The following is a 23,665-nucleotide window of genomic DNA, read 5'->3' as shown; positions in this document are numbered from 1 at the left end:
GCAGGTGCTGGTCCAGTGACCTTTCTTCTTCACCTGCAGTTCTGGTTCAAGGGCTCTCTAGAGAAAGACAAGACTGAGATATGCTCTGTGGCGGAGTCGCGTCTGCACCAGGAGGAGGCTGGCAGCTCCGCACCCCCGCATGTCCTGTAAGCCCCCTTCTCCCACCCTCCTTCTCCCCAGCCCTCAGACCCAGTGGGTGGTGGCAGGAGACTGGAAGACAGCAGCAGCAGAGCAGCCCAGGGCGACCCAGAAGGCTGAGCGAAGGGCGTCGGGCTGGCCGAGGACTGGCGAGTGGGGGCAGGGCGAGACAGAGCCTCTGCACACTGGCAGCAGATGAGAAGTCTGAAAAACTCTTTAATTCACATAGCAATGTGTACATTATAGCAAAATGTGCATTATTCAGAATAAGTTACTTATATATAGTACATAAACAATACAAAAAATTTTGCCAGATACCTTTCTGCCTATAGTGAAACAAGGTGAGCTCACTTGTGTCATCACAATGTGCTTATCCCAGCCCAACACTGGGTGTCATATGTGTTCAGAAGCAGTGGGCAGGACACTCTTGAGTTCCCTTAGACTGTGGGAGATGCCCACAGAAGAGGCTTAGCCCCGAATAAAAATGCAATGGCAGGGGATTTCAGGGGGCCCTCAGAGGCCTTGAGTGAGGCTAAGAAACTGTTAGGTAAAAACAGTGTTCTCTGGCCCAAGATGTTAATGATTGCCATTCCTTTCTCCTACATGGTCCAGAATTGATGAAAGGCAGAAGATCTATACCAGATAAAGCCCTATGGACTGCTGGTCTAAAGGTCAAGGCAGGTTAGTTGACTTAATTCTTTGGTGCTGGTGACTGTTAGTTTGCCGAAGCTCAGTAGTCAGACAACGGGAGTGAGGCTGCTGGGGGCTGTGCGGCGGCGCTTGTGGTAGAGCAGGCGGGAGGGGCCGTGAGGCTCGCTGTGTTTGGAGCCAGACTCTCCAAGGCTGGCGTGGCCTCGGCACCCGCCAGCAGCAGTGGGGCGGGCCGTGCCTGCGAAGGCTGCATTTGGCCCAGGGACTGAGCCCACTCCTCCCGCCCCCATCCCATCTAGCTGGATCTGACTCTAGCACAAGAAAAGGCATCCGCTTAGTGTTGCTTTGTCCCAGCGCCAGCAGGGGGCTTTTTTCAGAATGTCCCCGAGCTGTCCGGGTTAAAACTTGGACAGAAAAGCAGCAGTGTGGAGGCGGGTGACTCCAGTTTCCTTAGGGATCTTTGCAGCCAGAAAGAAGCTACGTTTGCTGTACCTGGTGTGTGTCTGGGCACTGCCCGAGTCTAAGAGATGAGAGCCGTGGTTGGACATCTCGCTGGCCCTTACCTGTGCAGCCGGGCACTGACGGTCTGCAGTGAACTTGGTTTCATGGTGAAACCTGCTTTATTGTAGAAGACAGGGTTCTTGAAAGTGAACCGCAAGTCTAGATCCATGACAACACTTGGGAATAATGGCTGCTTCCCCAGCTCCTAGAAAATTTTTAGAAGCAGAAGGCTGATCCTTGGGCTAGAGAAGAGTAGGAGCACACCAAACCTGCCCCTTGAGAAAACAGTTGGTAGTGTCAGCTGTGGGCCTGATGCACCTGTACATACCATACTACAGGGTGGCGCCAGAGCCTGGGGCTGAGCTGTTGCCCCCTTGTTCCCCAGGCTGCCACAGGAAGGTGGGAAGAGCCAGGCACCCCCCCCCCCCCCCGGCCCCCATCTCAGCACTTTGGAAAGGCAAGTCTAGGTGCAGATCTGCTAGCTCTGGGAACCCTCCCAGATGAGGCCATGAGCAGCCATGGCACCCTGGAGGGCCTCGTGAAGTGGTTCCTGGCTTCCATTTTGGGTCCAGAGGAGTGAAACCCACTCGTGGGGTAGTTGACTAGGGTGTCGTCATTGAGTAGGCCATGGGATGGGGGCTGAGCCAGCCCTGTGGGTAAAGGGGCCCAGGAGTCTGCCTTCCCTTTATGCTTGTCTACACACACACCCACCACCACTAATTTACTCACTGTCAAGCGGCTGTGAACCAGAATCCACTTTTTTATTCATAAGGCACCAGGGTAGGGACTCTTCCTTGCCACCCTATTGCGGTTCATTGCCTGACGTTCCCTGAAAGGGTGGCACCTTCACTGCTCCGTGTTGGGGTGGGACAGTGGCTGCTGGCAGCAGGTGCCTGCCCTGAGGGGTGACAGCCCAGCCGCTGGGGGCATCAGCAGGGTCTGCGTGGCTGTCTCGGGCGACGCAACCGCAGGGGTGCAAGTTGGAACAGTGCAAAGAAAAGCAATGATTTAGTTTTGAAACCTGAAATCTTTAAAAAACTAACCTGAGGTAAAATATTTAAATCATTTTTGACCTTGAGCTTGTCCCTCTGATACAGCTTTTGTCTTGCGAGGTGTAGCCCCACAGGTTGGGGCTATAGTGGGGAAGCCACGTGAGAATCCGGGGCTTGGTAGTGTTTTGGAATTCCTGATCACCCCTCCCCCAACAGCAGAAAGTCTGTCATCAACTCTGACGGTGTCAGTGGAAAAGAGCAGGTTCCCACTGCCCACTCAGGCCCTTACCCGACCACTCCCTCCAGGAGTGATGGGGGCAGGAGCTCCGGATAAGAAGTGCATCTGTAAACGAGAAAGCCAGGTGCCGGGAGACTCACGGAGGCCCTTTAACAGGCCTGCTAAGAGGGTCACCTCCACCCTGGACAGCAGTGACCAGTGTCCCTTCAGTCTCTCACTGGAAGGAAGGAAAGATGGGCACGTTTCGCATCTCCGCGTCGTCATAGCGCTGTGTACTGGTTGTCTATGGCCCGCAGGTGGCTCCGCGAGGATGCATCCATTTCATAGTCTGAGTCCCTGGCTCGACTCCCGGGCTCTGGCTCCAGGTGCCGCAGGCTGTTGGCTAGTTCCTCAGGCGAAGGCACCAAGTGGAAGATCTGCTCAGGTGGCGAGGATCGGCCTGGGTGACCCTCTCGGCTGAGCCCCTGGGGACAGCCGGAAGGGCCCAGGTGGGGAAGGCCCAGCTCTGAATCCCAGCGAGGGAGGGAGAACGGGAACAGGATGGTGCTGCAGGAGCCTAGGACAAGCGAGAGAGACCACGTGGTCGGGTTGCTGTGTGTGCCGCCACGCTGCAGCAGGCTCGCTCTAGCTTGGTCTGTAGCCGGCCTTTCCCCACCACCGGGTCCACCTGTGCCTGCTCCCCCTGAGCACAGGGCCCTGCAGTCACACCTGGTGGCTGGGGGGCAACTACCACGTAGCTGGAGAGCCGAACGTCGCAGGCGGCGCCGCACTCGAGTGGGATGGGCGAGCGCTGGAAGTGGTGCAGCATGTCCACGACCGAGGGGAAGTGCAGGTGCTGCACACGGCACTGGCCCCGCTCAGTCAGCGACAGGCGGAGGTGCTGCGGGAGAAGGTGCTGGTGGGCTTGGACTGCCCCAGGGGGCCCGGACCCCGAGGGGAAGGGTGGCACAGCCCACCTGCCCTGCCCCTACCTTGGCTTTGCCCTGGAAGTTGAATGTGAGCACATACTCCCCACGCCGGGACTCACTCTGCCGCACCAGGAACACTCCGTGAGCATCCGGGCCCTGCAGCTGCACCAGCTGGGCTGCCTTCACTCTGGATATGGGGCCGTGGAACCAGGGGTAGCAGGACAGGAAATGATCCGTCTTCTGGCAAGCTGGGTCCAGCAGCCCCCCAGGAGCAGCAGCTGGGAGAGAAGATGGGAGGGGCCGGTGCTGTGGCACAGCAGGTAAAGCTGCCACCTGCGGTGCCGGCATCCCATATGGGCTCTGGTTCGAGTCCCAGCAGCTCCACTTCCAGTCAGCTCCCTACTAATGCACCTGGGAAAGCAGCAGTGCTTGGACGCCTGCCACCCACGTGGGAGACCTAGAAGCAGCTCCTGGCTTCGGTAGCCATTTGGGGAGTGAACCAGCGGATGGAAGATTCCGCTCTCAAATAAATCTTAAGGAGAAGATGGGTTGACCCTGGACTGAGGCTCCACTCACCTTGGTTAAGGGCATCTGTGCTTCCCCTGGGGGAGCTGGGCGTGCTGGGCTCCAGGGTGGAGGGGACATGTGGCTCTGAATCGCTGTGGCCCAGCCTGCTGGAGAAGAGGCCACACGTGAGGGGGGGAGGGGCAGGGATTAGGGCAGAAGAGGCTGTGCCAGCAGCAGGGGTCTCCGGCCTCACCCTCGGCCTGTACACTCCCGGAGCTCAGTCAACCACGAATTCAGCTGCTGCTCGTCCCCCACCTCGAAGATGATGTCTGTCCGTTCCTTCACCTGGCAGAGGGAGGGAACGGCCGTGTGGGCTGAGGCATGTCCGCGGGGGCCTGGGCTACGCACAGCTCTGCGACCCACCTTGAGCACGAAGGTGTGGAGGTTGTCGGGCATCTCCAGGCGCGTGCACCGCCGGACCTCCTGGATGCTGGAGCAGGCTGCTTGCAGTTTGGGCTTTGAGCTCTGGGAGACCAAGAAGGGGCACTCAAGACAGGTCCCTGATGGCAGGCAATCCATCCACCCAGGCCTGCACAGGCGCGCCTGCTGTGTGCTGTCGACGAGCAGGCCTCCGACACCCCACACTGCGACCTCACAGGGTCACAAGGAGCCTCACAGGGATGACCCAGTGGCAGCCAGCCAGCAGGAGGCCTCACTGGGCAACACCCAGGGCTGGCCCTGCAGACCCCTGCCCCCAGGAGCCTGTTGCATGGGCGTTGTCTCAGAAGGGGTGAGCCAGGCCCCACCCCCACCCATCTTTTCCTTCTGTGATAAGGCACCAGGAGATGGCTGATGGCAGAGGCCAGGGGCAGGTTAGAAAGGGGGGTGGACAGGAGTCGGCAGGGCCCCTCTTGCCAGCACCTGCCTTTCTCACGGACCACGAGCCAGCACGGAGGCCCCAAGATGTGTTCCTAGCACCACGGCTTCCGGCGCTTCCGACCGCCCCCTCTCCCCAAAAGGGCTCCTCTTGGCCAGAGGCTGTCTTTTGAAAGGTCAGTCCCCAAAGCTGCGACTTCAGCTTGCCTTGGACACAGCCACCAGACGCCTCGGAGAGAAGGACCACGACCTCTGCATGGCCTGGGCCTTTTCAAGGGGGCCAATGGCTGGGGAGGAGACGGGGCGGCCTGGCCGCAGAAGGCTGACCACACCAGGGCCCTTCATAGGCTGGGTGCCCCTCAGCAGGGTGGGGGCAGTAACGTGCTAACAACCGACAGAGGAAGGAGAGCAGCTCCAAGAATTTGGCTCAAAATCACAGCCCATGCTGCCACTGCTGCGGCCAGGAGGGGGCAGGGCAAGGCCCTGCAGCTGGACAGGCCGAGCTGACAGGGGGGCTGCTCTTGGCTGCTGGCGCAGTCGACCAACCCTTCAAAGCGTCCATTTCCTGTCTACAAAGGGCTTCGCCCCTTCTTGTGCAGCTGACCCTGCCTGCCCGCCCTCAGGAACCCTACCAGGAAGTCTGCCAGGCCTGGGCTCCCTTTCAGTTCCGCTCCTGGCCCAGGCCCAGTGTGAGCGCCGAGATTAACCAGCAAAGCCACCGCTCTCGCTCCGTGGGGCCCCTCTCTGCCGGCTCCTCCCCCCGCAGCTGCGGAACTGAGCAAGCAGGCTGCTGGGAGGATTCCCCTCCACGCCCAGGCCGCCCTGGCCGCCACCTGCCTGCAGGAGCAGGGCCACCCAGGTAGGTCAGCCGCTGAGCTGCCTGGTGGCGGGCGGCTCAGCCACGGACTGGGGTTGAGGGAGCGAACGAGGCACCTGGAGTGAGCACCGCTTCTGGGGAGCAAATCCTCTGCTCCCGTAACAGCGACCGCCGCCTCGGTTCTTTCTGTGCTGTGGCTGTCGGGAAGCTCGAGCTCCGACACTGTCCCAGTTCTTGGGAGGGCTTACCCTGGACTGGATCGTTCTCTTACCCTCTAGGTTGTCGGGGCCAGCCCTGACCCTGCCACTTCCCGGGCAGTCCTGAGCAAGCTGCTCTCCAGTCGTCGTAAGGCAGAGCGCGCTTCCTGGGGTTGCTATGGTGATGGGTGAGCCAGTGTAAGTGAAAGGCCTCATTCAGTGGGGCAGCCCAGGACGCACCACTCTTCCCCCACCCTGCCCCTTCCTGTCACGTGCCCCTTTCCCATCCCGCAGTGACAGTCACACGGGACCCCACAGTCCTGCCCGGTCAGCCTCATTTCCAAGGGTGTTCACGGGGACAGCCGGGTGCTGGCTCTGGAGAGACCTCTGATGGCACGCACAGCTGTGCCCAACCCTGGGGGTGCCCGTGGCCCTCCGCCCACCTGGGGAGGGCTACCCACAGAGCCCTCCTGAGGGCCTGGCCCGCCCCCGCCTGCCTCCTGGGAGTGAGGGTCCCGGCAGTTCCATTCTAGCAAGGGCTGGGACTTGGGGGTAGCGGTGAGGCCACGGGCTCATGGTGCACCTTGCGGCACTGGGTGATACTGCAGAGACCCTGCAGGGAGCGTGGCACGCTACACACAAGCAGGACCTGCATCCTACAGCAGCCCCAGAAGCCATGGAGCCGCCAGGTGTGGGGGATCAGCAGGCACTGATTCTAGGGCAAGAGCTGGAGAACAGAAGAGGACACAGAGGGCCTGGCATGAAGACCCCAGCGTGGCTGGCCATGACAGATAGGATCCGGCGACAGCCCAAGCATGAGGGCACCCTCGTCTTCCCCAGGGCTGTGCGGCCTCACGTTCCTCTCACGCCCACTGCCCACAGCAGACGGGGATCTCGGATGAGGCCTTGCCAGCCTCAGAGGAAGCCCTGGGTCCATGCCATCAACAGTCAAGTAGCCTGTGCAGCCCAGAGCCTGGTGGGCGAATGGACAAGCCCCCTTAGATGAGACCCTGCTGGAGTGGCACCAGTTGACACCGAAAAGCCAGCCTTAGAAGCCCACGTGCTTCCTGGTTCCGAGAGTTCGGTCCCATTCTGGAGAGACTCGGCCGCGGGGTGCTGCTGCAGGGAGCAGCCTGCCTGGGCTGTCGCTGCAGGACACGGGGAGCGGCTCTGCGTGCTGGGCACCCCACCCCCGCGGCGCAGGCAGGGACCGTGAGTGACAGGGCAGGGCACACCTGCCCCCGCTCTGTCCCAGGAACCGGGTACCCACGAAGATCTGGTGGAGGGAGGGCATGGCCCACCTCCCAGAGGCAGGGTGCTCAGAGGGACTCCCCACCGTGGGTGTGGCCAGGATGAGCCCCCCCCCCCCCCCGCTGTGCTCACACTGCTGGCGGCCACTGCCCCCTGAACGCACCAGGCAGAGCTGCCGCACCTCTCAACGTTCCCTGCTCAGGGCCAGGCCCCTTGGCAGCAGGGTCACACCAGGGGCGTGGTTTCCTGCAAGTTCCCTGCACACACTGGGCACTGTGGGGGCAGCAAAGGGAATGGTGCAGGGGTCCTAACCGCAGCCCTCTGGATACCACCCAACAGAAGGGAATGGAGGTGCGAAAAGGCCAAGTCCCTCCCTCACTTGGCTACAGCAGCGGAAGGTGGGGAGGCCGGGGCTCCTGCCACAGGCTGCATCCAGCCCTCTACCTGCAGGTGTGAGGCCCTGGGAGATGCAGAGAACACCTCTCCCTCCAGAGAGCCTTCCCTGACCACCAGGTCACAAGGGGACTTCTGTACCTCTCTGCGTGGAGCTTATCAGGGTCAGCCATAACTTCCTGACGCTGCAGCTGGGAGTTCCTCTGGGGTTGGGGTGGGGCATCGGGCCTTGCTCCCTGCTGGGGCCCAGCACACGCCTCTGGGGGTTGCCAGATGGTTGCACTCCAGGACCCTGGCTAGGGAGTGGAGGGCGAGGTGGGGTGCGGCTCCTTCAGGGCCACAGCACCACCGGCCAGCTCTAGGGACTGAACAGTGTGGCTCACTGCGGCCCGTGTACACCCCAGCAGGACACCAAGAGGTGCCCAGTAGCTGCTTCAGCCACCTCGTCCTCTGTGCACAGTCACAGACCCCTCTGCAGGGCTCCTGCACGTGGAGGCTGCCCACACACCCTCCCCCCAGGGGCAGGCCAGCGCTCCCTCTGTCCAGCCACAGGGATCTCCTGGGCAGGGAGACGGACGGGAGTAGAGACCCCACTCGCACCAGCCCTGCCGCAGGTCCACTACCCCCAGTCATCTCCACTTGAGGCCAGGAGAGGGATGGGAGAGTACACAGCACCCCCCCCCCAAGTGAGCTGCTCCAGAGCCACAGCAACAGGGACAGCACCCCCATGGGGACCCCCAGGCTCCCCTAAGAGGGAGCCAGTCAGGTGAGGCTGGCGCTGTCCTTGGTGTCAGCCAAGGACCAACACCTCCCGGGACTGTGGAGTGTCAGCTGGTTTGCTCCCGGCCCCGCCTCACGACCACCTCTCTCCCAGCGACCCTCACAGCCCCAGGGGGCCTGGCCCCAGCCGCACCTTGGCCAGGCTGCCTTCTCCCTCCCAGAGCTGAGTGCCAGGCTGGCACTGCCTCTGGCAGCCCTGCTCCGTCAGCGGCCAGCGAGCCTGGAAGGAGCCGGCGCTGGGGCACAGCAGGCATCCCACTGGGCACCAGTCTGCGTCCTGGCTACTGCCCTTTCGCTCCAGCTCCCTGCTAATGACCCAAGAAAGCGGAGGAAGGCCCACTGTGTGGACTCCGGCACCCATGTGGGAGACCTGCGGGAAGCTCCTGGCTTCAGCCTGGTCCGGTCCTGGCCATCTGGGGAGTGGACTGGCAGCTGGAGACTCCCTCTCTGTCCCTCGTAGCCTTGTTACTCTGACTTTCAAATAAGTAAAAACAAACAGGAACTGTTCCTGGCCCCCGTGGGGTGCTCCGGAGGGCAGAGGGCGGGTCAGCACCTGAGCCGGGCACACGCGTCCTGCCTCCCTGCAGCTCGTGACAGACCCCGACACGGCCTGGCCCTGCTCGCCAGCCACAGAAGAGGCCAGCTGGGTCAAACCAGTACAACTGGGAAAGGCTTTACCCCAGTTCACCGGATCCCAGGGCGGGGAAGGCGAGACTGCAACACAGAGGGAAGGCTCACTGGACGGTATTTATGGCCTGAACTTGGAAACCTCCGTAAGGCAAGAAACTCCGCAACAAAACCCAGAAGTCAGGTGGGAAACTCGGGAGGCGTCTGCAACCTGTGACGGAGATCATAGCCATGCCGCTTGCAAATCAACCAGGAAAAGTGGAGACTGGCTCTGTGCAGCAGTGGGTTAAGCCACCACTTGTAGCGCCAGCTTCCCGTATGGGCACCAGTTTGAGTCCCCGCTGCTCCACTTCCAATCCAGCTCCCTGCTAATGCGCCAGACAAAGCAGAAAATGGTCCAAGTTCTTGGGCCCCTGCACCCACGTGGGAGACCTGGAAGAAGCTCCTGGCTCCTGGTTCCAGCCTGCCCAGACCTGGCCATTGCAGCCATTTGGGGAGTGAGCCAGCAGATGGAAGGTCTTTGTCTGCCTTGCAAATAAATAATAGTTTTTTCAAAAAGAAAGCAGCAGGTAACGGACTGGCGTGAGGCAGCACGGGTCTGCGCTGGTCGGCACCGTGGGTAGTTCTGGGTCGCTTTATCATTTCCACCCTGAGCTGTGCTCCTCGAGAAACCAAAGCCATCAGAAGCCGACCGGAGGCCCTGGGTGGTGAGAGCGGCTTCCTAGATGACAGGAAGCCGGGAGGCTGGGCGGGCTCCCTGGAGAGGTGGCCCTCCCCCGACCCCAGCTCTGTCACCGCGGACCGCACAGGCCTGCACGGGGTCAGAGGCAGGCAGCCCCCCAGGCAGAGACTTCTGGAACATTCGTTCACCTGTAGGCAGCTGCAGGCTTCCACGGTGCCCACCCCACGGGGAGGAGGGGACGCATGGCCTGGCCCCACGGAGGACTCCATGCCGTTAGGAGTTCCGGGTTGGGTCTTCCAGCGGGGAAGCGAGTGCCCAGACCTGAGCCCACAGCCCCCTGCGCCTGGATCCAGACTGCGATGGCCTCATGCCAACACCTGCCCCCCCCCCAGCCCCAACAACACACACACACAAACAGCCCCCCACACACACCCAGGTCCCACAACACACACAACTCAATACACACACACCTGGCCCCCAATATACACACACACACACCCAACCCCCACAATACACAGCCCCAACAACACACTCATACACAGCCCCAATACACACACACCCAGCCCCCACCACACACACATACAGCTCCAATACACACACACCCGGCCCCCACCACACACACATACAGCTCCAACACACACACACCCGGCCCCCCAACACACAGCCCCAACACAGCCCTGCCGAGCAGGCAGGGGCCCCACGGGAACCCACCCCCACCTTCCTTTTGCCCCCAGGCCCAGAAGGCCCTTGTCACTTTGCAGCTCAGAGAGGGGCAGGGGACTGGCAGCCAGGCCACAGGGGGACCCCTGGGACCCCTCTGCTCCTGGCCCGCGCTCGCGAGGACCCCACTGCTGGCTCCTCCTGCTGGGTGGTCTCAGGCAAGTCACTCCACCTCTCTGGCCCTCAGCCCCTCTTCCGTGGGGTTGCGGGTGAGGAGGCCACGGGACGAGCCGGCTGCGGGCGTGTGCGTCACAGCCAGCTCACACTGCACGCAAATCACAGCGGCTGCAGGTTGGGCACAGAGCCGCGAGGAGCCCTTCCCAAGGTCCCCCAGCTCGGGGGCGGGGGGCACAGGCCTGCCCGCCACTTCCTGCCGCCGCCTCCCCTTCCTCCTCGCCCTCCGGCCGAGAGGAAACCGCCAGCCCCGGCGGACGTCCCCGCTCTCGGCTTCCTCTTTCCCACACGGGCCCGGGCAGCGCCTCAGCTTCTCCCAGCCTCAGTGCCCTAGGTCTGCAGAAGGGGCGTGACCCAGCGGGCACGGACCCCACGCTCAGCCCGTGACCGTGCCTCCCCCTTGGACAGGGGGCCTGCAGCCCAGGGCGGCAACCGCGACCACCCCCATTCCACAGCTGAGAACGAGGCCCAGCGAGGCCACATCACCTGCCGTGGGCACTCAGCGCAGGAGCAGAGAGGAGGCCGCTGTCTCCAGTGCCTGGCCACCTCCTCCCAGGGCTACTGGGGGCCTGTGGTGCCAGCAGGGACTCAGACGGCCCCTGGGAGTCCCCACCTCCTGTTCTCCCTTGGCAGGACCACCATGCTACGGAAGGGCTCTGGCCAGACCCCTGGGCACAGGACTATGTGGCTACGGACGCCCCAACAGACGCCTCCCCCAGGTGAAACTCCACCACAGGGACGCACCAGGTACCAGTTTCCAATCCCCTCTGGGCCACTCACAAGCCGTGTGGCCTGGAGCAAGTGGCCTAACCTCGATGGGCCTCAGTCTCCCGATCTGGGAAATGGGCGTGATCACAGCAGCTGCCCTCACAGGGCAGTAGACCTGGGCTGTAAGAAAGCCCAAGAAGTGGTGGCTAAGTGGGATTTTTCCAGAGTAGCTGCACCTCCACGGAACCGCCAGGACCGGCAGGGTTTCAAGACCGTCTCGGCTAACCCAGACCTGGCCGGCCCGGTGCCTCCCCGCCAGGCTCCCATAGCGGCACAGGCGCGGGCCAGCCGGGGTCCTCTCCTGGGGGTGCAGGCCTGATGCTGCCACACCCACCGACTCCCCGAGAGAAACTGGAAGAACTGGAAGCCTGGGTTCCTAGGCAAAGTCACCGCTGCTGACACAGGCAACCGACCCGACTCCGTCCTGTGAAGTCCTGTATCGGCCGGTGCCAGGCACGCCCTGGGCTCTGGGCTGAGCCGTCAGTGGGGCTGGAGCTTCCCGGGATCAGGGCTGCAGCCCCACGGCAGCCCCGTCCCGCGTGCTCCTCAGCGGCTGGGCCGGGAGCTACGCACGGAGAGACGGTGTCCCGCAGGCCCAGGGCACGCTGCTCCCCCAGCCCATGCCCAGAGGCTTCTGGGTAAGGATCAGGCCACGCCCTGCCATCGCTACCCCCAGCAAGGTCCTCGCGAGCCCACGAGGTCCCCAGCTAGCCCAGGCCCAACACTCCTCCGACCTCTCCCCAGCCCTCCGTGGCCTGCTCATCTCTCAGTGGCCCACCCCCCAGCCTGGGCACTTGCTGCTCCCTTAGCCGGGGGCTGCCCCCCCCCCAGATCTCTCTGCTCAGGGCCGTGTACTGACCACCCCGCCTCTTCCCAAAGGCCAATGGTTGGGGCGGCACCTGCTGCCCATTTCACTGGCAGGGCCGGCACTGAAACCACAGAGCTACGGCTTCTCCACCTGCCCCTGACCTTGGGATGCAGGCACAGTGCTGGCTCCAACCTCCCCTCCCAGCAGGCGTGCACAGCCCCCGCAGCAGGGAGCTCCCCACCCCGCAGCCCTCGCTGGGCCCTGGGAGAGCTGCCCCGTCACCCCTATTTTACATACAGGCAGAGCCCCGGACCTTGTGGGGAGCCCCACTGTGCGCTCAGGTGCAGGCTGAAGCCCGCCAGCCCTGCCCACCGCCCGCCAGCCCCACCCACCGCCCGCCAGCCCTTCCTTTCCCTAGAGTTGGAAGTCACTTGCTTCCACGGCCAACTCCAGGGCCACAGGCCAGGGGTCGAGCTGGCCACCTGGCAGGGACACGCCAGGCTTGGGGTCTGAGCGCCCGGGCCCAGCCGCTAGGAGCTCAGGGAGTCACAGGGCGGGGCAGCCGTCAGCTGGGCCTGACCCCACGCAGCCGCCACTGCCACCAGGATGCCCCCAGCATCCAGCCCCTGGCCAGCCCTGCCCGCCTGGGCTGGGGGCTGGGGTCCTCCCCTCGCCCTGGCTTCGGCACAGAGGGAGAGAGGGCCCAGAGAGTGGGGCGACCTGGGAACCTTCAAGCTGGGTGCAGGGGCCCAACCAGCTCAGGCGAGTCCTGGGTCCTCCTGGAGAGGCAGCACCCTGGACACAGCGCGCGCGTGTGGCCTAGCGACCGAGTGCTCCCCTCCCCCAGCCCAGGGGCCTTCAAAGGTTTTCGGAAAATGGAATTAAAAGATAAGCTGATGTTCGAAATCCACCATAGATCTTTTTTCCAAACATGCACTTCCCTTTGTTTTCAGTCTTGTTTGGAAGCAGAGGCACAGACAGATCTTCCATCTGGCTCACTCCCCAAGGGCCTCCATCCGGGCCTCCCAGGGTGACCGTCCGCAGGAGGAGGTGGGGCCAGGACTCAGAGCCGGGCACCCCCATGCACCAGCTCCTGAGGGGCGTCCTTCCCAAAGACCCTGCTCGGGGGGCCTGAGAGGGCACTGAGCCCGGGCCCACCCGACTCCGACACTGGCTCTGCTTTTACAGTGAGGATTTTCACGGGGAGCCTGGCCATGGCCCTGAGGTTTCACAGGTGTGCCCACAGCTGGTGTGCCCACACTTGGTGTACCCGACTCCTCCCACTCCAGGCCCCGCCCACATCGCTACTTGATGACGCAGAGAAGACACAGGTGCTCGGCGGTGGGAGGACTGAGGGGGAGAGCTGCTCCCAGGCCCGGCACAGCTGTGGGGCCCCACCTCCCGGCAGACACAAAACCCCAGGCGAGTGAGGGACCTGTGCCGGTGCCAAGGCAGCCCACGCTGGGCAGTGACGCAAAGCACAGGAGGCGCGCAGCGTGCATGGAACCTCTCACAAGTCAGAACGGGACAGGCCGACGAGCTGATCGGAACAGGCACTTGGGGGGCGCCAGTTCGAGTCCCGGCTGCTCCACTTCCAATCCGGCTCCCTGCTAATGGCCTGGGAAAGCAGTGGAAGATGGCCCAGGTGCTTGGACCCCTACACCCACGTGGGAGACCCAGATGAAGCTCCTGGCCAGTCCTGGCCATTGCACCATCTGGGGAGTAAACTAGCAGACGGAAGCACTCTCTCCTTCTATCTCGACCTTTCAAATAAATTTTTTTAAAAAGGCACTTCAGAGAGTGAGGTCCAGCGGCAGCACCCACACACCTGCGTCCCCAGTGAGACAAACTGCTGCCCCGGAGAGACCAGAACACACCCACGAGGGTGGCCGCACTGCAAACTCCCAACACCACGTGCTGGGGAAGACACAGAAGCACTTGGACCAGACCCCACCCTGGGCACGCAGAATGGAGCCACCAGCTGGGTCCCCACCAGCCACTGCGGCCCACGTGGCACCTGGGCCGCCCACACATCTGCTCCCTGCCTGCCGGGAGGCGGGCTGCAGAGTGCCACCTTCCTCGGCCTCCGGTTCTTTGTTCCATCGGCTGAGCTTGCCACACTCACCAGGTTAACCCTGCACGTGACCTAGCGAGGCCACTCCCGGGGACCCAGCCGAGAGAAAGGCACCTCGCATCCGCGCAGACTCCTGGGTGCCACCCCTGACCGTCCCCACCGACACCCACGCGACCCCGTTCTGTGGCAGTCCAGGACACCGCCATCTCACCCAGGGAGGCGCGAGGGAGCTGGCGCCGCGGGGCCACTGGGTGGACACACTCCCGCCCCGCACACCACGGAGTGGGACCCTCCGTGATCTGCCCCGGGACCCCGCTCGGCGCCCTCCACGCTGACCGCGGGCCCTCGGGCTGCCCTCGGTCCGTGTCGCTCAGGCTCACGGCCAGGGCTGCGCACAGAGACCAGCAGGGACCAAACGGAGACGCCCGGCCCCGGGACCTGGCACACCCGCCCCAGCCTCTCCAACATGGAGAAACACGAAGGGGTGCGAAGGCACGTCCACCTGGGCCGGGGGCTTCAAGGACGCCCCCCACACACACACACAGCCCCGGCCAAGTCTCCCGCGGCCGCACGGAGTCACCGGGCCGGGGCCAGGACACCGCGGAAGCTGCCCCCGGGCGGCCCAGCTCTGCAGCCTCCCCGTGAGCCTCAGGGGATCCGCCGACACTGCCCGCCCCCGCCCCGGGTGTCGGGTGTCGGGCGCACTGCCTACCTTGGGCGGGTCGAAGAGCTCCAGCACGCGGTCCGGGCCGTCGGGGCCCGCGGCGCGGCGCAGCGCCAGCCTCCCGCGCTGCCAGCAGGCGCCGCTGTCCATGGACGCCTCGTCGGCCAAGCTGTACCGCAACGCCGCCTCCTTGAGGGCCTCGGGCGGAGGCTCCCGCGCCAGGGTCCAGGGCAGCAGCCTGCGGGCCAGGCCGGGCCGCGCCGCGCCCTCGCCGGCCTCCCCGGCGGCGGCGCCCACGGGCAGCTCCCCGGCCGAGCGGCGGCGGAAGATGTGGCGGAGGCTGCGGCGTAGCTGCTGCAGGGAGCAGGGGCCGGGCGGCCGCGGCGGGGCCAGCTCCTCGGAACTGCGGGCCTTGGGCAGGGCCAGGCCGCCGGCGGCCCCGCGGCCCGTGTCGCGGTAGTCGCGCGCCGGCGCGGGGGCGCGGGCCCCGTCGCGCACCTCGCGGCAGAAGTAGCGCTGGAAGAGGTCGGTGAACTGCAGCGACACGAGCTCGGCGCGCAGCGGCGCGTGCTGCGGGTGCTCGCGGGCGAAGCGCCAGTACTGGCGGGCCAGCTCCCGGGCCGCGGCCACCGCGTGCAGCTCGCAGAAGTCGCTCCAGCCCCGGGGGCCCGGGGCCGCCGCCGGGGAGGCCGTGGGCGCGGGGGAGGCCGAGGACTCGGAGGACGGCTGCAGGCCAGGCCCGTTCATGGTGGAGACCGACGTGGGGCGGCCAGGCTGAAAGACAGGCGGGGGGCGGGCGAGAAAGGAGTGAGCAGCCGTGCGGGCGAGGCCCGAAGCCCCCCAGGACCCCAGGGCACGGAGTGGATACCAAGTAACCAGCAGGCCGCGCGCGGGGTTGCACCGCAGCGAGGTGCCAGCCCCAGCTTAGCACGTGGGAATTCTGTTTCCAGACCCCAGGCTGGACACAGGAAAGGGCAGCGCCAGATGTGGGGCCGTGGATAAGGGGAGGGGCTGGCCGCGCTTCCAACCACCGCCCCGGACGGGTCATTCACCCGCAAGCAGCGCCACGCAGGGCCGCCACGCTGCGTGCTCCGTGGCGGGGTGCGGAATTTCTGGAGGGCCGTGTGGCAGGCCCGGTGTTGGAGCCGGGGTCCCACTTGGAAGTACTGAAGAGAGCGCAGGCGCCTGGGTCACCTGTCTGCGGGACATTTCCTGCCGCAGCCCGAATGCCCAGCGAGCCGGCCCCCTCCAGGCGAGGCCAACGAACGCACAGCACGGAGCCAGGGCGCCCCACACACACCCCCCCAAAAACCCACCACCCACGCTGTCAAGTACCAGCTATTCTTCTCAGCTACTAACTTTTCTTTCAGTCTTTTTGTTTCGATTGTTATTTACCAGGCACAGGGACTGACACAGAGAGATCCCCCCCCCTTCACTCCCCAGATGCCTGTGACCACCAGGGCCACGCCCGGCCCGAGCCAGGAGCCTGGAACTCTGTCCCGGTGTCCCCCAGGGCTGCCCAAGGGTGCCGGTTAACAGAAAGCCGGACGGGAGGCAGAGTGGCCGGGAGTGGCCCAGGTGGCATCCCGCTGTGCCAAGTGCTCGCCCACCAAGTTTTAGGGGAACAGAACCGTGCTTCCGGGCTGGTCGTGGAAGGCAGGCAGCGGCCACTGGCCGGGGACCGGAACTGGCTTCACACCCCAGTAGCGCCACGTAGCGGGGTGACCCTGCGAGTTCAGTCCCTCCACCCAGGAGAGGGGACCCGAGGGCGCCCAGCCCATGGATCGGCTCGGAGGCGGAGCCAACGAGCACGCAGGGCCAGCCACCATGATCCTCATTTCGGTGTCCCCCAGGGCCAGAGAGCTGACACGCAAGAAGACATGAACGGGAACGAGCCCGCCCCCTTTGTCCACTTGGCCCGGGACGCACGTCCACGCCTGCTCAGGCCGGGGAGGGAGGAACGCTCGCCCCGCTGGGCAAAGGCGGGGGCCCCTAAGCGGCGTCTGCTGCGCACACCTGGCCGCAGGGCTGCCCGAGCTGCCTCACCACGGCCGTGGGGCCACCCAGTGGGCAGACAGGGCTCCCACTCCGGGGCGCTGCGAGGAGCGGCCCTGCCACCTCACCGCACCTGTCACTGCTCCCACCTGACAGGCCAGGAGCCCTGCGGACCCACTTCTGTGGGACCCTCCAGGGACCGCCAGGTGCAGAGCTGAGGCCCGACATGGGCTCCTTTCCGCCATACCCCACACCCAGACCCGAACCCAGGGGAGGCAGGCACTGCCCTCCTAGCTTTGGGGAGCCCAGATCCAGGCCCCCGCTGCACCCCCACGCCCCGTGTGACCCTCCGCCTGTCTGCTCTCTGCCTGCGTCCAGCGGCAGTCCTGACCCTGTGCTTCCGCCCACTGGGCGCACACCGCCCCTGCACAGGGGCCCTGACTCCCTCCGCACCAGACTCCGCGCTCCGGCTGCAGGTCCCAGCAAACAGCAGGCGCTCAATAAGTGTGTGCTGCCTGAATCTAGCAAACGTCAGGTGAATTAGACTTGCAACATCTGGCTCCTCCGGCAGACACATGGCTGCACCTGCCCCGGGGGGCGCCGTCCACCCCGGCCTTTGCCTGGAACACCAGTCCCCGTGTGGCCCCATGTGTCAGAGTCCCGGAGCCCAGGCCGCAGCGGAGCTGTCCACGCCCCTCACTGAGTCCAGCGGCAGCCCGGAGCCCTCCCCCGCCATGTGCCCTGCTCCGGTTCCCCCGATGACAACAGTGAGCCCTCCCTAGCCTGGCCCCAGGGTGGCTCTAACCGCTGTCACAAACCTCCCAGAAGCCCAGGAGGACATCCAGTTTCTGCGTCCATTTCACAGATGGAGAAACCGCAGCCCAGCCGGGTCCCACCGCTGTGGGCTGATGGCAGCCTGCACACAGGAGGCACCCCCGAGCCTCCTGCCCCGCACAGGGGGACTCACGTCCCAGTGGGTATTCACTGAGTCGATGAGGCCCACCTCCGGCTGTGGTCGGGAGCCATCAGTTACCAGGCGGGGAGCTGGGGGACAGACGGACCACAGACTGGTGACACATGACCCGACCCCAGCCTCTGTGGCGCACACGTGGCAACATTCACTCTCCCACTGAAGGGCAGAGGCCTGTCATTATGCCCATTTCACAGATGGGAAAACCAAGGCGAGGCAGCAGCGGCTTGTCTGATGGGGAGCAGAATGAGCTGGGATCTGACCAGAGCTTGCTTAGTGTCTACCTCTCCATCCCGGGTGTGTACCCCCAGGGCCTCGCCTCGGAACCCACAGGAGCCCCAGGAACAGAGCTGTATGGACTCCTACATCATCGACAGGCCCAGGAGCTGGGCTCCAAACTCCCCCAGACCCACAGCCAAGGTGGGAGGGCTCTGAGGAAGCCAGCCTGGGCCCCGGCCACCCACGTGGGGACCCAGATGGAGTTCCATCTCCTGGCTTTGGCCTGGCCCAGCTCCGGCTGTTGCCAGCATTTGGGGAATAAACCAGCAGATAGATCTCCCTGCCTTTCAAATTAAAATCAAGAGGGGCCTGGCGCTGTGGCACAGCGGGTAAAGCCGCTGCCTGCAGTGCCAGCATCCCATATGGGCGTCGGTTCGACCCGGCTGCTCCACTTCCGATCCAGCTCCCTGCTGGGGCCTGGGAAGGCAGTGGGAGATGGCCAAGTCCTTGGGCCCCCGCACTTTGGGAGATGCACCCCATGGGAGACCTGGAGGAAGTTCCAGGCTCCCAGCTTCAGATCGACGCAGCTCCAGCCGTGGCAGCCATTTGGGGAGTGAACCAGCGGATGGAAGACCTCTCTCTCTCTCTGCCTCTGCCTTTCAAATAAATAATCTTTAAAGAAAAGTTAAGATGAAGGCGGCACACTGATGTCCTTATCCTGGCCTCAGGACGGACTCCTGCAGGCCTGGCCTTTGTTCCCATTGTGGTCAGAACCGAACAGCGGCTCCAGGAGCCAGGCCGCGCAGGGGCGTCCCAGGAGCAGAGCCCAGCCATGTCTCCCCCTGGAGAGTGGCCTGCGCAGGACCCTGGCGAGGTGGTCACGAAGCACAGGGACTTGGGCAGCTGGGCTCCCGCCCAAGACCCCAGAGATGGGCCCATCAGCCTGGGCGGGAGTCACGTGGGCTGGCCCACGTGCCTTCGGAAAAGGCCCTGGTCACCTGCTGAGCTCCACCCTCCCTACCCCAGCCCACAGAGACCCGGCAGGAAGTCTTACGCCCTAGGAGGGGAACACCTCCTCCAAGGAGACCTCTGGGCTGACTCCAGGGCACAGGGGACATTTCCCTCTTCCCCATCAGCAGCACCAGGGGCCTGACCCCGGCCCCGGGAGGTGCCGAGAGCCGAGGGGCTACCAAAGCACACAGCCTGGTGGGCAGCCCCCCGCCTCCTGACGGCCAAGCGGCCGGGCGCAGGGAAGCCCATGCCAGGGAGAAGCAGAGGCCTCTCGGGGGTCACCTGGTGCCCCGGGGACATTTATCAGGCCAGCACAGGAACTGTCCTGCGACCTCCCCTGCTCCCGCCCCAGCCACAGCCCCACCCAGGCTTCGGGAGGTGGGGAGGGCCGGGGGCCGGGTCTCGGCCTGGGCAGCACCCACTTCAGCCCAACCCCACCCGGCTCAGGATGTGGCTGCTGCTTCCACCTGCCCTGGGAGGCGGGCAGAGGAAGGGGGAGACCCTAGCGGGGAACGTCTCCTGCGCTCCCTCTCAGCGCGGGGCTGCACCTCCCCCCTGCAAAGGGACCCCCTCTGGGCCTCCCCGCCATGCTCCCTCCCCCCCATGCTCCCTCCCCGAAGGCGCGTCCCAGGCCCCCAGTACCCCCCCAGGCGTCCTGTGAGTCAGCCTCTGTAACCAGGGCACACACTTCCTCCCTCCCAGGCCTCCCTGGGGACCCGTGGCCTGGGCAGCAGCCGGCCCGGGGGGTGTGGGGGGGGAGGAGCGCCACATCCGGGTGAGCCCCCAGAGGCTCCAGGCCCAGCTCCCAAGGAAGTCCACAGCCCAGCCCCCCACGACCCCCAGAGGGTGGTGTGGGAGGAAGACTCTCCCAGCCATCTGCTCAGCAGCCACGTTTCCGGCCGGGGTGGGGCAGGGCAGCCGCAGGCAGGACCTGCTCCCCCGGGGAAGTGTCTCTCGCTCGTGCCAGGCAGGAGGACGCGAGGCTGGGCAGCCCTGTGGCCAGCGGGACCACAGAGTCCTGAGAGAGGAGCTCCGGATGCCCGGGCAGCGGGGGCCAAGCAAGCAGGTGTCGGCCGGGCCCACGTCCTGCTGCCCGGTTTCTCCCAGGCCACAAGGGACCTCCAGCCCTCAGAAGCCAGGAAGCCGGGCTGCAGGGCTCTCGGGTCCAATCAGGCCTGACACAGCAAGCGACCCCGGCTGAGTCACTTCCCCTGGGCAGCCCGCCCGCCTCAGTTTCCTCGGGGAGCTAGCTGGGAACGAGCGCTGGCACTCCACCTCCAGACCCTGTGAGAAGGGCGGCTCTCGGGGCCACACGGAAGCAGCTTCCTGCCCCGCCCGGCGAAGGATGCTGGGTGTGGGGGGAGGGCCTGGGGACCATTTGCCCAGGAAACTCGGCAATGAAGTGCCAGTCCCTCTGGGCACGGAGAGCAGCAGCTCACGCTCGCTGGGGCCCCCACTGCACAGGCGAGGAGGCCTGGAGCCCAGAGAGGCTAAGGCATCAGGTCAGGGTCACACAGCAACGACAGACTGCAGAGTCTGAGCCCCTCCGCTGTGCCAGGCTCATACCCGTGCCGGAGCCACCTGGGCAGAGAGGGCCAGAGGCCAGGCAACCTGCCCGAGGCCTCGCAGCTGGAAGCCGGCAGAGCACAAGTTCGGCTCCAAAGCCCACGCTGCTACCAGGGAGAGGGGAGTGTAATGGAAGTCGCCTTCTGACTTCAGAAACAACAAATAACCTCGCCCAGTGGAGCGACACGTGCCACGTCTCCTCACGCCTCCCCGCTGTGGACACGCTCTCAGACGCCCAGCAGCTGCCACAGAGAGGTCAAGTGCTCAGCCCCAGGACACACAGCATCCAGCCTCAGAGGCCGGGGGACCACACCGGTGGGCCCGAGGGCCTTGCCGCTGCCTTTGCTGACAGCAGCGCAGACCGGGGTCAGCCCCCCGGGCCCCGTCTCCCCTTCCCAGGGCCAGGGGGTCCTGGGACTGGCGGCCGGGACGTGCCCCCCTCCCTGGAGCCTCCAACCCTGCTCCCCAGTTTCTGTCCCCGGGGAGGCTCCACCCTGCAGCACAGCTGGGGCGATCCTGCACATCTGAGGCGTTCCAGAAAGTTCCATCTGGCTGGAGCCTGAGGCCTGGGTGTAGGGGGCAGGGCGGCCACAGGCAGGACCTGCTCCCCGGGGGAAGTGTCTCTCGCTCGTGCCAGGCGGGAGGACACGAGGCTGGGCAGCCCTGTGGCCAGTGGGACCACAGAGTCCCGAGAAGGAGGCCGAGCAGAGGTGACCTGGGCAGCAGCGGAAGCGAACCCCAGGCCCTCCTCTCCCCAGGCCGCACCGCCCTGGGTGCTCGGCGGATCCGCTCGGCCAGGGTGCCGGCGGTCCCGAGAGGTGGGTGCAGTCGTCAGACCCGCTTCCCAGAGGGGAACGGAGGCCAGAGCGGCTACAAAAGGCCTCAGAGCCCGAGAGCGCCCTGCCCTCACCCTGCCCGGGGCTTCAGGACTCTCCCAGAGGGCGCCCACGGCCCACAGCCGGTAACAGCGCTAACGCTGGTGAGGCCGAGACGCGCGGCCACCGGTAGCTGACAGCAGGTGCCTTGCTCAGGCCGCAAACCTGTTAGCCCGCTGGACAGAGGGAGACCACCTGCCCACCCCCCGCTCAGGGACTCAGGCTCCGACCGCACCAGCCTCTCTTCCAGGCCAGCCCCTGCCCAGCGGCCCTGGGGGACCTGCCAGGAGCGCGCACCCTTTGGCTCAGCAGGCCTCTCCCTAAGGCGCCCAGCGAGCAAGCAGACCGACGACCGCCCGACCTCCCCGCGGGCCTTGGCCTCTCGTGCCCTGAGCCGGCTCGCCCCCATCAGGGCCAGGGCTCCGGCTCTGAAGGCCCCCAGGACTCCCTGGACCCGGCTCCACTCCAGCCGCTGGGTCACCGATGGGAAATCCAGACCTAACCCAGCCAGTGTCCCCAGGACATCCACCTGCCCGACGCCCCGGCAGGGGCCCGAGGCCAGGCTGTAAACGGGAGGCAGCCAGGCCCAGCTGGGCCCGAGGCCGGCAGGTGTCAAGGATGCTCCACTTGGGCCGGCCCTCCCCCCACCGCGGCCCCAGCTGCAGGCACTGACCTCCCCACCTAGCTCGCAGTGGCCCGGGAATGGGGAAGACAAACAGGGGAATGAGGAAACTGCAGGGAGCCGAGCGGCGGGCGGGCGGACCCCTCCCCAGTTCCTCAAATGCAGCCCACAGCCGCCCGCTGGTGCAACCCCACCCCCGAGGCCGACACCCCCTCCTCGGCCTGGTGGGGGGATTCCCTGGGAGTCTTGGGGGAAGTCCGAGGGTGGTCAAGGGGCCCCGGCTCTAGGACCCTAACCCTTGGGCAGTGCAGAGTGGGGCGGGGGCGTCCCCAAGGCAGGGCTCCGGGGTGGGGAGGGGCTGCTCCGTGCACGCGCGCACACAGCCTCAGCTGACGCTTTGACCCCAGACGGCGCCGGCCCCGGCCCCGGCCCCTCCTTCCCGGGAACCCGCGGAGCCCTCCCTGCCTCGGCGCCCCCGGGCCCGAGCCGGGCACGCTCAGGACGGCCCCGGGGCCTCCCCTGCCCCGCGGACGCCCCCAAGCCCGGCGGGCAGGCGCGCTTACCTGAGAGAGACGGGGCACGGGCCCGGCCGGCCCATGGCGTCGCGCGCCCCGGCCCCCCGAGACCTCGAGGGGGCGGGCGGGCCCCCGCCCCGGGCGCGTCGGCTCCTCGCTCGAGCGGGGCTCAGGCAGGAAACCCCGGCTCGGAAGATGGCCAGAGCCTCATCATTTCCGCCGCCAGCGCCTGACAGTTGCGAGAGGATGCGCCCCCGGGACGCCGCCGGGACAACTTCGCTGCGGCCGCCGTGGCCTCCGCGGCCCGCGACAGTCCGGGCGGGCGGCCGGGCGGAGGCGGTGGCCCGGGCCCATGCCGCCCCGCGCCGTTATGTAAAGAGGAACCGGCTGTGCGAGCCGAGCCCGGCGTGGGAGGGCGGCGGGGCGGGGCCACGGGGAGCCACGCCCCGGCGAACCCGCTGCTCCCGGAGGGGGCGGGCCAGAGGCGGGGCCACGGGGAGCCACGCCCTGGCGAACCCGCGACTCCGTGGAAGGGGAGGGACCAGGGGCGGGGTCCGAGGTGGCCCCGCCCACTGCCTCCGCGGGGGCCGGGCACTGGGATCCGGAGGTGCGAGCCCGGCGGGAGGCGGGGGGGGGGGGGGGTCTCACCAAGCCACGCCCACAACTGACCCACCAAATTTCGCGTCGCGCAGCCTAAAGAAGGGAAGGAACGGCGGGAGGGGCGGGGCAACCCGGGTCCCACCCACCCCACGCCTGGAGGCCGCAGGGCGCCGCGGCGTGGAGGGGGCGGGGCCAGGCCGGGAGGCGGGGCCTGGGCGGGGCCGCCGAGCTGTGCGGCCTCCAGGGGGCGCACCCGCCGCCGCCTCCGCCCTGAGGGCCTTATCGCCGCCCGCCGGGCCCGGCGGCGCAAGATGGACCTGGACTTTCATCATCGCCTGGGGAGGGGGCCCAGCCCGCCCGCTCCCGCCTCTGTGCGGCTCCGCAGAGCCGCCCCGCCTCGGCCTCAGCGCCCCCAGCCTCAGCACCGCTCTGCCGCGTCCCGAGCGCCTGAGCCCAGCACCACTCCCTGGCCGCGCCCCCCCTCCAGGAAGCCCTCCTGGACTGCTGCCCCGGGACCTCCGCTCGC

At 66.0% G+C, this 23,665-nt stretch overlaps 1 protein-coding gene across 4 annotated transcripts; it reads right to left on the bottom strand.

Moving 5' to 3' along the window:
- Window positions 1-178: 178 nt before the first annotated feature.
- Window positions 179-22,859, bottom strand: SH2B3 (SH2B adaptor protein 3). Of its 4 annotated transcripts, none has more exons than XM_062182849.1 (8): window positions 22,588-22,856; window positions 14,815-15,540; window positions 4,359-4,460; window positions 4,189-4,280; window positions 4,005-4,102; window positions 3,492-3,706; window positions 3,229-3,400; window positions 179-3,076 (listed from the first exon to the last, which is right to left on the bottom strand). In XM_062182849.1, the coding sequence occupies exons 2-8, from the start codon at window positions 15,511-15,513 to the stop codon at window positions 2,781-2,783; spliced, it is 1,674 nt and encodes a 557-aa protein (XP_062038833.1). In that variant the 5' UTR covers window positions 15,514-15,540; window positions 22,588-22,856; the 3' UTR covers window positions 179-2,780. The 4 variants fall into 4 exon arrangements, with proteins under 4 accessions (XP_062038833.1, XP_062038834.1, XP_062038835.1 ...); XM_062182850.1 differs by having other exon boundaries at window positions 180-3,076; window positions 4,005-4,099; window positions 22,588-22,855; XM_062182851.1 differs by lacking the exon at window positions 3,229-3,400 and having other exon boundaries at window positions 180-3,076; window positions 3,548-3,706; window positions 4,005-4,099.
- Window positions 22,860-23,665: the final 806 nt, after the last annotated feature.

This window comes from Lepus europaeus, chromosome 23 (assembly GCF_033115175.1).
Source record: "Lepus europaeus isolate LE1 chromosome 23, mLepTim1.pri, whole genome shotgun sequence".
Lineage (NCBI taxonomy): Eukaryota > Metazoa > Chordata > Mammalia > Lagomorpha > Leporidae > Lepus > Lepus europaeus.
Note: the sequence above shows the minus strand (reverse complement) of the source record. Positions and strands in the feature narration are given on the sequence as shown.

Excerpts from the sequence above, each read along its gene's own strand:
- SH2B3 (XM_062182849.1), bottom strand. The coding sequence starts at position 15,513 with ATGAACGGGCCTGGCCTGCAGCCGTCCTCCGAGTCCTCGGCCTCCCCC. Across the intron at positions 4,461-14,814 it reads AGCTCTTCGACCCGCCCAAG|AGCTCAAAGCCCAAACTGCA; the intron begins GTAGGCAGTGCG and ends TTGGTCTCCCAG. Across the intron at positions 4,281-4,358 it reads TCCACACCTTCGTGCTCAAG|GTGAAGGAACGGACAGACAT; the intron begins GTGGGTCGCAGA and ends TCCCTCTGCCAG.